The following is a 16703-nucleotide window of genomic DNA, read 5'->3' as shown; positions in this document are numbered from 1 at the left end:
TATATATAATATCCAACACTCAGCTTTAGTTCCAACACCGACTTAGCACCACCTGTGCTAGTTCTGTAATTACTTATACGAGAGATGCTCGTACCGTCGTCTGTACGGTCAGGCTCAAGGGGGACTCGTTCTTCCTCTGGAGGGTAAGTTCTACGGGGTGCTTGTTGGGTATAAACAGTGGGTATGCACAATAAGAATACATGTATTAATTTATGGCAGGTTGAAGATAGTAAAGGGCATAGGAAATGGGATGGTGTAAAATGTTAATATCGTTGGGTTGATGAGGCCCCAATGCTTTTACTTTCAATCTTTTCATTTGTCGCTTTGATTCCTAAAATTGCAAATATTTGTAGCTAAAAATCAGTTCCGTTCATCTGCAATTGGAACTGAACATTCAAGAAATAACACTTTTACCACTCTACTAAAACACCATTAAAAGACACAACTCGACAGACGGTGACCTGACTAACTCTATGTTCACCTCGCTCAAGTTCACTGTCACAGAGTCGGGGCAAGACATATTTTCAAATATGGTGGCAAGACAATGAACCAATCACAATTCTCTTGAGCACAATATTATGTTTCGTTAAAGCGCGTGAACTTCGGCATTCCATAGTAGATGTTTTAAGGCGCTATAGGCACAGTAATGGCTTTTATGGCGCCAGGGAGGACCTCGTAGTTTAAAAAAAAAATTGGCTAGTGCTTGTTGCGGGTTTCTTTTATTTTTTGTTTGTGAGAGCTTTACATGAGACAACATTTAAAAAATTTGGGCTGCTCTGCACGACCGTGCACTATAGACTGGCTGGGTGTCACATCTGCCCATGATAGTCGGACATTTACAGAGGGCATCGGCACGTGACATAATACTCACGGAGGTCAAACTATTAATACATCTTTGTGTGTGTGTGTGTGTGCGTGTGTGTGTATGTGTGTATGTGTATGTATATATATATGTGTGTGTGTGTGTGTGTGTGTGTGTGTATGTGAGGGTATGTGAGGGTATGTGCGTGTGTGTTTGTGTGTGAGAAACCGTTTGGGCGTACAGACTAATGATTCTATTACAATCCCAATATATGGCACAATTTATCAAAGGCAATTTGGTCGTCTAAAAGGTGGACATTAATTTTTTTGGTGTGTAATTTTTTTTTTCAAAAACCGTGCTCAAAATTTTTGTTCATACTTCAAAGTAGATTGACGTTGGCCCTTCTTTAGTGAACTGTCTCTTCTTGCTCTAAGACGTCACCCTTTCCCTATATATTATTCCTGTGCTCACACTCTCCGTCTTTAACTCTCTTTTCAACATCTCTCTCTGTTTCTCTCTCTCTCTCTCTCTCTCTCTCTCTCTCTCTCTCTCTCTCTCTCTCTCCCTTTCTCTCTGTATCGCTCTGAGATGTGAGATTCTAAGTTGTGAGATTCTAAGATTATTTTATCACATTTTTTTTTAACTGAAGGGGTGTAACAGGAGAGGAAATGAGCAATTTTTTTATCTTTTTTTAAATACTCCATCAACACTCGCTCGTAATTTAATGACGCCATTTGCAAAGCTAATCAAATTATGAGGGGTACACGGAAAAAACAACTCCCTCAGCCAAAAAAAACAACAACCCAAAACAACCCCAACCCAATAGATGCAGTGTTTTGGATTGATCTTATTCGTTGAGTTGTGACTTTGGTTGCGAATTCTCTTCTATCCCATCAAATGCCCATGGCTAAAACCTGTAAAACCTAAATCACCCAATATTAGGCTTGGCAAAAATGCTATACAATGAAAACACGTATGCTGTTGAGCATATCGTTTTTCTTATTCTCTGAAGGCCAAAATCTGGCACCCCTTGTTTTTATTAACTTATTAGGTCATGGAGTATAATGAACCTGGAGGTGCACATATGTGTGTGTATATGTGTGAGTGATTGTGTGTGTGTGTGTGTGTGTGTGTGTGTGTGTGTGTGTGTGTGTGTGTGTGGGTGTGTGTGTGTGTGGGTGTGTGCCTGTGTGTCTATGTGTCTGCGTCTGTGTAAATGAGTAGGGGGGCGGGGATCGGAGGGGTGGGGAAGATTGACATGATTTTTTCAAAACTGAAAGGCTGAAAGTTTCACACTGAATTGAGAGTGGTATTGAAAAAGACAGCGGCAGGGGATTAGAACTGAGATAAAATCCTTTAACCTTGTTGGCTCTGTTTTGTCCTGGACTGGAAGTATTGCGTCGTACGTTACAGGTTTAGAGATAATAGTATAGCTGGTATGGTGATAAAATCAGGTGCCTGTCAAATTAATAAATTCTTTTTCCTCCTTTTGGGCAATTTTTACCAATTTTTAAAAAACCTTACGCTGTATACTGGGGTGCCAAAAAACACGAGCTTTTATTACAACAAAATGGTTGACAAAATGCAACACACAGGTTTCAAGTTATTTGTTGTATTTATTAACTGAAACTTTTCACACTTTTTGAGTGACAGCTGATATGAACTGAGGGCCCAACACATTCATATGAGCTCATGTTGACCTTGACCTTTGTGAGCACACTTAGTAACCCGTATGGCCTACGTGCAGCGATTACAGGGAGACATTTTCTGTTCATAGAGTTAATCAAACGGTTGATCAGGCCATTTTGGATGCCATCAAAGATTTAGATGATGGCTGCAGTCAACTAGGCTGCTGTTCGAGGCAGTGGCTGCTTCTGGTTTAGCTGTCTTTGGATCACGTCCCACAAATGTTCAATAGGGTTCAAGTCAGGTGGTCGAGGTGGGTGTGCCAATAAATTGACATTGTTCTGGGCCGAGAAGTTCTGGACAGCACGTGCGGTATATTGTCGTGCGTTGTCTTGTTGTTACAGGAAGTTAGGATGCCTCTGTAGAAAGGGCACCACATGAGGTACCAAGACTAGTGCAATGTAGCTGCTCTGAGCCGTGACGCCGTTTCCACGTCCGGGACCAATGTTCCGGAAGATGAGAGATCCCACTTTATGATTCAACGCCATGGCTCCCCATATCATCACGCCCTCGCCTCCCCAGGGGTCACGCTCCAGAATGTTGTTGTCGTTGTAGCGAGTCGTATCTCTCCGCCACACACGGACACGGCCATTCGTTGGATCGACGAAGAACCTGCTTTCATCTCTATAGAGGACTCTCCTCCACTGTGCGTTCCGCTAATTGATATGCTCATGCGCCTACTCTAGCCTTTGTTGTGGATGCCTTGGTGTTAGGACAGCTCCCTGGTAAGGACACCTGCTTTGAAGACCAGCAGTCAATTACCTCCGTGACACAGTCCAGCGGCTAAACTGGCGTCCAGTCGTTCCCCTTGTAGTTCTGGCAATCTCTGCAGCCTACAGAAATGGATCGCGGCGGTGCCAACGAACAATGACACGATCATAGGCCGGAGTTGTCACCATTAGTCTTACGCTTCTTGGTCGATCTGCTGTGGTCGCTGTCGCTTGTAATCGGTTCCGAAGGTGATGAATGGTGCTTGAGTGGACACCAAAAACCTGGGACACCTGTTTCACTCACTCACCGACCGCCAGTCGTCCGACAGCGCTTTCTCTGTTTTCCCTTGATGACCTTGGCATTTCTGTAGCTCGTCTGTTTCGATATGAATGTAACATTTTGAGGCGTGGATTTTATAGGCATACGCCATGGACTGAGTGAGAATAAACTCACTTCTCACGACAAGTTGCAAGTGTTTCCCTGTGGTGACTGATGACTCGTGATTTGTGTATTGCTTACGCAGCCAATGACATCTTTGCAATGCTCAAAAATGCCCAATCAAGACGCTCGAGGCCAGCGGTGAGTGATATGAGTTCATATCACACAGCTACGAAATCTACATTGGGCAGTTACCACAACATGAAAAATCACATTTCTTTTGCACCTCACTATATATGATTAGGAAGTGTCTACGTACTCCCTGATTGGGGTCTACGTAGTCATGGTGTCTAGGTGGACCCCAAAAATGTTGGATTGTGATTGGCTCGCTGAGCGAGACGTAGTTTACATTGGTTACTATGCAAGGCTACTAGGCCTACTTACTGATCATCTCGGGTAGTGATTGGATTTATCTTGTGTTACTATAATTAATTTATTTTAGCCGAGAGAAAGAGAGAGAGAGAGAGAGAGAGAGAGAGAGAGAGAGAGAGAGAGAGAGAGAGTATTTAATGAATAAACGTATCTAGATATAGATCTAGATTTTGTTGTGCCCCCAACCAAGAGTGTGCAGTTCGGTCTAGATTTAGATTCTAGATCTAGAATCTAGATCTAGATCTAGACCCAGATCTAGATCTCTAGATCTAATGGTGGCCTGGTGGGCGAATGGCCGAAGAGCGACTCTTGACTACTTGCCTGGGAATTGGCTGAGACACACTAGGCCTATCATGCAACTTGATTCATAGCCTACATGGGGACTGGATCTAGTCGAGTCAAGGGGGCGGCCATTTTGGAAAATGCTAACGAAACGCTCATGCTCTTTTACAATGTGGAAATTCCTCAATCTCAAACATCATTTTCACAAGAATTTTTTTTTTAAATCTTGGTTATTTATCTAGCCAAGAATAAGCTATTTTGTTAAAAGTATGTGTATATATAAAGAATAATAGAAATGAAACCTCATCACATTGTGTTTATTAACACAGGCGCCTATACTTAAACAGCTGCAGAGGCCTACATTTTAAAAAATGAATTTCATTTGGAAATCAAAATAAAACAAAGCGTAGAATGCATGTCACAGGAAAGGTTAACTGGGGTAAGCTGTTAAATCCATGGATTCTGGAATGCCTATAACCAATAAAAAGAACAATAATACTAGACTCTATGACTATGAGTATGAGACCCCTTCAATAAAGTAGGCCTAATATTAATTAGAGGAAAGCATAAAATTGAGAGGAAGAAAAACTTAACAATTTCTTTTCTTAGTGGTCACTAGATCTATAATTTATAACTATAGGAGAATGTGATGCCTCTGTGTCTGTTGTTGATGTTATAGTTCTATGCCACTCATGATATTATTATGTTGATTAAATTATCACATTATTCTTCACAAATAGTATTATTCTATGTTTTGCAGCTTTTGTAGCTCATGTTCTGAGCCACAATTAAGTTGCTGCTGGGATGGCATTTCTCTGTCAAGTAGATCTAAATGTGATTCTGCCTGAACACATATGGCCACATTCCTTTTTTTGGCAGGTTAGACAGTTTCTTCAATGCTTTACTACAAATACAAACAAGTCATCTGCAATTTACAAGCATTGTATCAAACTCAAACCAACTTCATCCCACATTCAAATACAAATAATTCAAGCCCTTTTGATTCTGGTAAAGGAAACTGAAATGGTGATGTTTAGTATTATTCAGCAACATGCTAAATCAGGGCTGTGTTGAAAACGTTTTCATACCCATCAAAGGAAAAAGCAGCCACATAATCAGTGTGTACTTGCTTAGGAAAGTGTCTCCAGTCATATATGTGACAAGTGTAAGATTTTGAGAAAAAGGAAGACCTAGATCTAGATCTACATGCACCACAAAAATGAAGGTCTTGTAAAGCCAAGTTCCAGCTACTCGTAGGCCTGGTCAGAAGCTGTGGGACTGTTTGAAGCTATTCAAGCTTCTTTAACTGAGCAAAAGAAACATAGTTAATACTATTGTGTCGATGGGGGCTTAATTAAGAACACATTATTATTTTTAAAAGAAACTAAAAACCAAACAACATTTTAAAACAAAGCTACTGCCCCCCCCCAAAAAAAAAACAAACAACAACAACAAAAACAAAAACAAAAACAGTCACCGCTTGAAAAGTTAAAACTGCCACTGCCAGAGTCCAGTACCGGGTAGCCTAACTGTTGACTAGAATCTATATCTAGATTATCTACACAGCGAGCTGTTCCGTAATGTCCGAATCCATCATCATGAACTGGAGTTAAGAAACAGTGGCACTCCTGTAGGCCATACAAATACAATTGAGGTCCCGTTTTTACTAAATCACACGAATCTAAATCTAGATCTAGATCTAGGCCTAGATCTAGATCTAGGTGCCCCTGTAGAACATTAATTCTTACGTGTTTCGTATTTAAATCTAAACTGAATTAAGATTAGGTCTATATCTAATCTAGGTCTAGATATCTAGATCTAGATCTAGATATATAGATTATGCTGTCTATCTAGAATCTTATATCTAGATTCACTCCCACAATGGCCGTCATGTAAACAAACGAGACTACAATTTGTACAGGAGTGCCGAAACCGTGCACAGAAAAAGAAGCCGTTTGAAACTAGTAGACTCCAGGCCTACAGAATCAAGTAGGCCTACTGTTGATGATTATGATAGTAGACCTGTGAATCAAGTTGCATGATAGGTCTAGGCTAGTGTGTCTCCACCAATTCACAGGCGAGTAGATCTAGTCAAGAGTCGCTCTTCGGTCATACGCCCACCAGGCCACACTAGATTTAGATCATCTACTTTCCGAACTGCACACTCTTGGCTGGATGCACAACAAAATCTAGATCTAGATTCTAGATTTAGATACGTTTATTCATTAAATACTCTCTCTCTCTCTGGGCTAAAATAAATAAATTATAGTAACACTAGATCGACACACGGCCCAAGCTGATGATTAGTAGCATTGCATTGTAACCAATGTAAACTACTAGTGGGCTCCCTAACTCCACCCCCACTGCAAATTTTAGTAGGAACATGCCACTTGGCACACATGTACCTTGAACAAAACTGAGAATTTTGATAAACTGACACAAGCTCTATTTGCATAATTTCACTTTAGTTTGCATCAATTAAAAATGGCCGCCATTGAAAAATCAAGCAAAATGAAAATAACTTTAAATCATCTTACACATCTTCGATTTTCATGAAAATGGTGTCAAAATATGTTTTTGGGGATGCTTTAACCATTGAAATCAAAATTGTGGATGTAGAATGTGAGGTTTTTTATTTATTAAATATGTTAGTCACATGATGTGATTATGAAGTACATTTTGCATATTTCAAATTGACAAGCTTGGACCTCCGCTTTCACCAGTCACCCCATTGATGATGCTTTCCCTTTTTAGGGAATCAGCTCACAGTCCAATGATGGTATTCCATGGGATGAACATTGTTGCTGCTGTTGCAAAGCACCTGAATTCAGGACAGACCCCAGTCATGGTTGCTGATCAGCCACTCTTTACACTGGCAAAGAAGATTCCGTGGAAATTTTCAGATGTTTTGGGAGAGGGCAAGTATGTGGTGATGCTTGGGGCACTGCACACTGAGAAAATGCTGTTTGAAGGGCCTAGGGGAGTGGCTGGAAGGGAGTGGATGGGCATCACTTCTGTCAGTCAGTGGTGTGGCTTCAAGTGGAGTTGCTGATTCTATGATGTAGGTGACACATCTGACCCGCACTCGCTACATGCACCAAGTCACAGCTCTTGCTTTGTTTACTGAGACAAACCCATCGTGAATACCTGACAACAACTATTGAAGATGAGCCATTGGAACTGGGTGCTTGGATTAGGTATCAGCGAGACCGAGAACCGTAATTCTTGTACTGGCACCAGACTCTTGAGCTGCAGCTGATGGTTCTGCAGTTTGTGAAGTTGATTCGGACTGCATCGTTTGATCTGTACTTAGTGACTTTTGAACATCTCATGCCATGGGTGTATGCTTTTGATCACATACACTATGTCCACAATCTACCAATTCATCTACGAGATATGTGCTGCCTTCGAGAAATACATCCAACAGTTCATAAAGAGTTCATGAAGGGAAAATTCGTTGGACAGAAGATAAGTCGTGCATTTTCAAGCATTGCCTTGGACCAAATTCATGAGCAGCTCATCGGTTCTCAGAAGGGTGATGGAGGAATAATTATTAGACTGACTAAAGATCCTGTAGCTCTTGAAAGATTTATGATTACTGGACCAAAACTTGCTCGCATCATCGAGGAGTTCGAAAACACACCTCAAAACAGTCACAGGAAGCACCATGAACAGTATCCTAAATGTCCAGAGACTTTCAGAGAAGATGTGAACGGCTTAATCAGTGCATTCTCTGATGTTGGAAATCCTTTCCTTGAAGTGTCGGGGCAATTGATTTCTCTTGACAGGTCCAGAATCATGACAGGCGATGTTATGAGCTCAGTGAGAAACATCACAAAAGTTGGAAAAGACAAGTATGATACATTCTTTTCAGAAAGGGTTACATCAAGCACATCACCATGGACCTCCACCTTTCACGTGAATAGATTGCCTCTTTTCGGGGTAAAAGCTCAACAACGTAAAGAAAAATCCGACCTTGCTTCCATGAAGGAAGAACGAACCCAGTTTATTCAAATGATGCTCTCTGGGCACTCAGGAAGGGACATTGGAGAAGAAATGTTTACACAGGAGAACACTACATTACCACCATCTCTCAGTTCCCAGGGTCAGATGCACAAAGGAACAAAATCTGAAATTCTCAAGTAGGCCTACCTCGAAGGGGATATTGAGATTCTACTTCTAATACTTCCCCTAATTCTGATGTTGTTATTCTAGATGGAGCCTTTATCGTGCAATCACTGAGACCTGATACAGCATCAACATTTCAGGATTATGCAGACCAGGTGTTTCTTCCATATTGTGATGTCATGGCTAAAGGGTGTGTCGTGGGATGCCTACAAACACGATAGTCTCAAATCCAGCACTCGGGAAACCAGAGGCAGTGGCTTGCGGTGTCGAGTGACATCATCAACCAAAGTAGCGAGTAACTGGCAAGGATTTTTACGGACCGATGAGAACAAAACAGAACTGTTTTCTCTGTTAGCAGAGAAAATGCAAGAGATGTACACAGAGGGCAAGCAAGTTGATACAACCTTCGGAGAGAATGTTCTCACTTCAACTGTTCGCTCAAGTACTCACGCTTTAGCACCTTGTATTCACGAGGAAGCTGATTCAAGGATTTTTTCCATGTTGCAGATGCGACACATGAAGGATTTAAACACATCACCATTCGTGCTAGTGACAGTGATGTGGTGACAATAGCTGAGTCCTGTTTCCAAGATCTCAACCTTGATGAGCTCTGGATAGCCTTTGGATCCGGAAAATCATACACACGTATATCCCAGTTCACCAGATTGCTTATCAGTTGGGACCATCCAAGTTTCGAGTTCTTCTAGCATTTCATTCTCTGACCGGCTGTGACACCACCTCAGCATTTCACGGAAAAGGCAAGAGAACAGAATGGGCTGTTTGGCAGGAATTCCCAGAGCTCACTGCAGCACTTCGGCGCCTGTCAACATTCCCAAGTAGAATCGATGATGATGTCATGTCCTAAGTAGAGACATTCATCGTTCGCCTTTACGACAGGTCCTTGGACATCACATCAGTCAATGCAGCACGCATGGAATTGTTCTACCTGTACTACAAAGGCAGGCATTTTGAGAACTTGTCATCTACAAAGGATGCATTGCCACAACACACATTACACGCAGCATATCAGGCAGGCCACATCTGGGACAAAGCCCTCATCTGTTCTCCAACCTGGCCTGACCCATATGAATGGGGATGAGTCATGACAAATGACAAGTGGTTACCTCGATGGACAACACTTGCCCGTATTACAAAGAACCACAAATGCCTCGTGACATGTCAGTGCAAGAAAGTGTGCAAGCCTCCATGCAAATGTTGGCTGGTGTGAAATGCAGTACTCTCTGTGCATGCAGGGAAGCTTGTTTCAATCAAGGTAAATAATGTGTACATATCAGTGAACATAACGCATTGGTTATAGAAAGAATAGGCAAAATATGGGTGAACCTGGCCTTCTAAGGTGATTTTAAATAACAAAAGCAAAACCACGTGTGTAGTCCTAGCATCTTCCCAAAATTATGATTGTGCGTCATTAAAAAAAAATTTCAAGGCGGCCATTTTTAATGTATGCAAATTAAGAATCAATTTAACATTTTATGATAATTCTTAGATTGTCATTGAGAACACTACATGTTCAGCCAGAACTTACTATGAAACAAAACAACACTTTGATATTTTTATCATTCTTCTGTCAAAAGTTATATTCGGTTCGTATTTTCATTGTACTTCCGTGGCGGCCATTTTTCATTTATGCAGGTAAAGAGTGAATTTGACCTTTTATTATAACTTTGATGGTGCCATTGAGTTTCTCAGCCATATATTTATATGAAACAACACTAAAATTAATGTTCTACCTTTTGTCTGTCAAAAGTTATATCCAGTTATCATTTTCATTTTATTTCAGTGGCGGCCATTTTTAATTTATGCAAATGAGGGCCTGAATATGCATTTGGACCTTGCGTCCGTTTCTATTTTCCATTGATATGGTGTAAGGTACTTACATGCCAAGTGGTTCCTTCCTACTAAAATTTGCAGTGGGTAATGGGACTGCTGGCCTAAGTCAGCCCACTATACCGCTCGCTCAGGTAGCCAATCACAATCCAACATTTTTGGGGTCCACCTAGACACCATAACTACGTAGACCCCAATCGGGGAGTGCGTAGACACTTCCATATTATGATTATTTAAAAACAAATTTCCGAGAAAATAGAAGTAAAGATGTTTGTGCTTGAAGGAGGTGGTGGTTGCTTGGTTAAAGAGATATATTAATTATTGAGAAAACGGCCGTCAAAGTTCGGTAACTTCGAAAGCTTAAGGTTAGTGTCTTTGGACCCTGCAAAGGTTTTGTGTCTTTGATCAACGTTGTTTTCATTAAAAATCCACCCATTATTATGTTTGAAATTGATGTAAATGGTGTTGACATATCGTTATTTTTGTCATCAAAACCACAACAAAACAGGCTGTACGATGATACCAATGCCCCATGCGCTCAAAAATAGAAGAGCACCTCATTGCACAGTGTTGTGACACAGTTTTAATACCTCGCCACCTGTGCTCAGCAAAAGTATTTACTTTCAGCTTAAGAAAATTGGCAGTGTAAGAAATTATTTAACTAAAGCAGCAGCCAAGACACTTGTAACAACACTCATTTTATCAAAGTTAAATTACTGTAATGTTATTTTGTCCGGTTTGACATCCGAAAAACTATCAAAGTTACAAGTACTTCAAAATCAAGCAGCAAAATTGATAATGAAACAAAAGAAATCAGCCCACGTAACACCAATTCTGAAAGAACTACACTGGCTGCCAATAAAAGAAAGGATTAAATACAAAACTGCCGTTCTCTGTTTTAAATGTATAAATGATAGTGCACCTTTTTATCTTAAAACATTCCTGGAATTATATAATCCACCTAGAGCCCTTAGATCAGCCTCTGACAATCTAATTCTTAAAACTCCAAAACAAAACTACAAAACATACGGCGAGCGTTCCTTTTTGTTCTTTGGTCCCCAGGTATGGAACGAAATCCCATATAAAATAAGATCTGCCCCTACAATTTCCATTTTCAAAAATCAGCTGAAGCATTTTTTTATTCACAAAAGCATACCTGTCATAATGATGTACTGTGATATATATGCATGTGTATGCCAGACTGTGAGACTGAAGAAATAGCGAGTGAGAATGAGAGAGAGAAAAAGAGAGAGATAGAGAGAGAAAAGAGAGAGAAAAGAGAGAGATAGCGAGAGAGGGAGAGAGAAAGAGAGAGAGAGATAGAGGGAGAGGAAGAGAGAGAGAGGGAGAGACAGACAGACAGACAGACAGACAGAGAGAGAGAGAGAGAGAGAGAGAGAGAGAGAGAGAGAGAGAGAGAGAGAGTGTGGAAATGTTTTTCTATCTGTATAGAATTAATGATTTAATGAATTTTTCTAGTTACTCACGTTTCAACTGTATTTTGACTGTTCGTGAATTTATATTGCATTGTATATTTTTAGTGAACACATTTTCAACCTCACTGCGAGACTGTTTTTCTGGTATAAAATGTTACACATATGCATTTATATTATATGTATAATACTTTGTTTTACGTACACATTTGTGTCGATTAATTTTTAAGATGTGATGTCTTTTTCATTGTAATGCGCATTGAGCATCTTTTAGGAAATGGAAATGCGCAGTATAAATGCTATTTATTATTATTATTATTATTATTATTAAATGTGCAGTCTAGAAAATAATATCCATACTCACGTTGTGGTTCAAAATGACATGGGTCTTTCTTCAGTACCTTCAGATACGGTTCATAATCACGTTCGTCATAGTCTCGAGCTGGAGGTACACAGAGATTTCCTGATCATCATATTTTGGTGACATAATGTGCCTACTTGTGCAAGTAGAAGATAAGATAAGGATAAGATAAGATACGATAAGATAATATATAATTAGTGCAGAGGGAAATTTTCTTCGCTGCACATGACAATAAAAACACATGCAAGTATGCATAAAATTTTAATTCTATATTTCTCTCATTAAAATTTAATACGGAAAGGGAAGTAAAGCTGATAAAATGTATATATCATACAAGATGCTTCATTCAAACACATGCAGGAATTTAACTACAAGACCTTTAAAGTTATATAGATACATATTTGATGCCAAATGTTCCACAGAAATAAGACGGAGAATTACAATACATACTAGAAAGATCAATACATATTTATGATTATTCTGACAATAACATTACGCTAGATGGTAAAAAACTTTTTTTTATGACTTTCTTTTTATGTTTTTAGAGGTATATATCTGCCGCTGCGGGATTTTACCATTTGCGTGGAAAGAGGTTGTGATGGGTTGTTTATAGCACTTTTATCTTTTGTTATACAATTCATAGATTCTAGTTAAATCGTATCCAAAGATCTTGCTAGCTTTTAAAAATGTTTCTGTTAATTTTTTTTTCTTTCTCTCTAATGTTCCCAGCCCCGCAGCAAATTAATAACAAAAATAGTTACATGATTTTTATCAAAGAAAGGTACATCATCCTATCATCGACACGAAAACTTCTTAATGTCCTGGAACATTCTTTTATTTCCTTTTTCTGCACAAGAGCAGCGTGGGGATGCCAGCCATACTTGTTATCACTTGCTATTCGAAAATATTTGTAAGAGTTTACAACCTCCACCTCCTCATCTTTAATAGTAGCGAGGAATCATCTGCGAATTTTATTAGTTAGATTTTTTGTTGTTAAAAGTACAGTGGTTGGTGTAGAACGTAAACAAGACACTGGAGATTACCCAACCTTAGGGCGTACCGGTGTTCATGAATATTAGGTCGGATTTTATAGTAGTAAAATGTTTCAACTTTTCAAGAACTCAAGAATCCAAGCTAAAGTGTTCTTGTTTATGTTTATGATAAACAATTTTGAAACCTTACGTGGGGTTTGGTTGTGTTGAAAGCAGATGAAAAATCAGCAAAAAGTATCCTGCAACAATTTTGTGATTTGTCTATGTGTTTGTAGATGTTATCTAAGAACACGAGAATAGCATCCTCAACAGCCCTCTTGATACGATCGGCAAACTGCATGTAATCCTGTTGATCCTCAGTTCTTTCAGACCCAGTTTTTCTAAACATTTCTAAAGTACTGACGTTAAAGCCACTGGTCTTGGGTCATTCAAATTTTGTTTTCATTGTTTCTTTGGGACAGGAATTATTTCAGAGCTTATCCACTGGAGTGGCATTATTCGTTCTTTCAAAGAAAATATCAGTTGAAATGGGAAATAACTTAGTAGAACACATTTTAATGATTTTGCTTTTTACTCCATCGGGTGCGGTGGTCGAGCGGTTAGTGCGCTCGTCTCCGAAGCGGAAAGTCTAGGTTTGAGCCTCGGTTTGGACATGATTATTTTCGACCCCTCCAGCCCACGCAGCAGTAACGGGTACCTGACTTCGAGTTGGGGAAGTGAAGGCGGCGTGGAAAGGAACTGGCCACCCTTCCACAATATGCCGAAGGCCCAGGAAGTTGTCTCACTAACAAGGCAATTATCAATGTCCGGATCGGATGCAGGAACAACTTTACTTAACTCCATCGGGTCCACTCGACTTTTGAGCTTTCAGACGATTAAACATCATCTTGACCTCATTAGCATTAACCACCAAAATGTCCCTGCTCTTGTCAGTCATCGTCTGAGTTGTTGTTGTCGTCTTTGCGGTCACTTTGAATCGTCTCTTTGACAGCTGGTCGGAGAAGTCGTAGTTGTCAAAACGAGCGTAAAAATACTACAGTTTGTTCACATACTGACTTGGTTTGGTGTCTTTTGTAGGAATGTTTGTCCGTCTTGATGCGTCTCCAACTATAGTTTTTAAACATTGCCACGTCGGTTTTGTGTTGTTAGAAGTGAAATGTTGTTCTAACCTTTCTTTGTAAATTTACACACACTCTCTCATTTTTTTTCTTTCACATATTATTTGTTGTTTTTTATTTGTCTGTCTTTCGGTCTGAAGGCCTTCTTCTTCTCTTTTACTTTTAATATTTTCTTTAACTCCTTGCTAACCCACGGCTTTTTATTTGGGTAGTAAATAACTTCATTTTTATACTCAGCGGCAGCAGAAATTTTCCTCTTTGTTTTTGTTTTTTTGCAACAGCACCCTTTTTCACGTGAGTTAAGGAGCGAAATTGTGCACAACACTTCACATGTATCCAATGATAAATCCAGCGCTGATCTTTTTCTTTAACAAAGATTTAACCACGTGGCCACGTGACCCACATGTAAATTTATACTTTTTGTGACTCAAGTACCGCCAAAATTATGAAATAGTCTAAATTTTGTTTACATCAACACATTATCGATTTTAGAACCGAAAAAATACAGTTCCAGCTGGGGGTTTTTTCTTTACTTAAATTACTGTACACAAAGCCAAGATGTGAGGCGCGCTGTTGGGCAATTAATTTGAATACTCGAAGCAGTACCATTGACCTGTAGAGTGGTGCGGCTTCTTCATTTCTCCCATCCCACCATCAATATCCTGAAATATAGGTTTCAAGTCATTGCAAGGGGCGACAACACCGCTACTGAGATAAAATTTTGAAATCCTGGGGTACCAGTTTGTGCTTAACATTGTGCCACCATTTGAGATATGATCAAGAAGCAAAAGGTGGCGTACTTCTTGATATATGTGTATGTCAATTTTTGTTTGTATATGTTGAATAATTAGCACAATAGTGGCTTTTCTCCAAGTGGAAAGTTTCTATTGCCGTTGTGTGGAGCAGATGAATGAAGTCGGTCTTCACAAAACCTGATGTAACCAGACTTCGGCTCACGTAATTCATCAATACTGTAGCATGAATCTTTAAAAACATTCCTATTTGTACGTTCAAAACAACCTCTCAGGCTTTCCCTGTTTTCTTCACTTGAGATAGTGACAACTTTTTAAATTGGCTTTGAAGATCAATTGGTACTTCGGTAATGAAAGAGACATGCATTGATCAGAGTTTTTCTATTGGAGTTAGAGAGACACATTTGTAAGCATAACATAGGTCAATAGGGTTGGTGCATTAACATATTGATGGAAAGTGGGGAGGGAAGGAGTTCAAAACATTTGAAAAAATCCCCAGTGATCATTATTAAAACCCTCTGGAATAGAAGATTGTTGTTCAAGTACATTTGTACGTATGTACGTTTGTACATAATGAATGGATTGATATATTATGTATAATATGTAAAAATATAGGAGCAACTGATTCCACAACGTCGTGACACAATTATTTTACTATCTTTTCACCTGTGTTATAACATTAACGGTCCAGAAAGGGTCAATACTCACGTTCAGATAGATAATCACATGGTAGTTCATTTCTCAGAGTCCTCTCCAACTGTTTAGAATCACTTTCGTCATCGTCCAGAACTGCAGGTACAGAGAGATTTTCTTATAATCATAGTTTAGTGACATAACATATGACAAGGAGTGCATATGTATGTATGTATGTATGTATGTATGTATGTATGTATGTATGTATGTATGTATGTGTGTATATGTATGTAGGAATGTATATACAGCGCAATTGAAACGCCCCACTTACACCTGGCAGGCTCAGACCAGGCAGACCACGGGTCATTGCTTCCCATAAAGACAGACAGATACTGCTCGGGTATCTTCGAGATGGCTTTCTCTCAACGGCCAGCTCTGCTTGTCCGTTTTATACGCACACTTTAATAGTTATCCGTGACAGAACCATACCATGGTGGTTGATTACGTTCGAACTTTGGTTAAGGCAACCTGCGCCAAATAGGCTTGAACTAGACAATTCGTCACATTAGTTAACCTTCATAGGTAAACTTCATTACAATGTGAATATGTTGTTATTATTTTTTTCCTCAAGCAAGCCACAGTTGTGATTGAGTCACATTGATGGCGTGCAAGAGTTTGGAGACGTCAAGGAGAGAGACTATTAGACTGCTGCTTACATGAAATAGACGGATGGGGCAGTGGTGTGTGATAGTGTTGGGCGGAATATCTTCCAACCACAGAACACAACTTCACGTTTCCAACACCACAATTAACACCAACAAGTACCAGAATGTTCTCCGGATATACGTATAGACGTATGAATATATTCCAGCAAGCAGTGCACACCAACAGGTTCCCCGCTAAAACAAGCTGTATCTGCAGCAGTTATTGCTTTGCCATGACCACCCTACTCGCCAGACACGTCACCCATAGAATACATTTGGGATAAGTTGACCCAAAAGTTGAGCGTCCAAAACGACATCAACATTGTACAAAGACCTGGACACGCTTTGGTTTCAGAGATGATTCAAAGATTTGGAGTTTCACATCATGTCAAGTTTTCTCGAATGCAATTCTTTGAACATCTTGATAGTGGCTCCCAATAAAC

General features: G+C 39.7%; 1 protein-coding gene across 1 annotated transcript in view; it reads right to left on the bottom strand.

The window, feature by feature from the left end:
- The window catches only part of LOC101854552, a gene marked incomplete in the record, with an annotated part of 66980 nt that overhangs the window by 29392 nt on the left and 20885 nt on the right, over positions 1-16703 (bottom strand). The window contains 3 exon segments of the mRNA XM_013079551.2: positions 95-160; positions 12065-12142; positions 15632-15712. Coding sequence (XP_012935005.1) covers positions 95-160; positions 12065-12142; positions 15632-15712 — 225 coding nt within the window.

This window comes from Aplysia californica, unplaced genomic scaffold, assembly GCF_000002075.1.
Source record: "Aplysia californica isolate F4 #8 unplaced genomic scaffold, AplCal3.0 scaffold00056, whole genome shotgun sequence".
Lineage (NCBI taxonomy): Eukaryota > Metazoa > Mollusca > Gastropoda > Aplysiida > Aplysiidae > Aplysia > Aplysia californica.
This window is presented reverse-complemented; position numbering and strand designations above follow the sequence as displayed.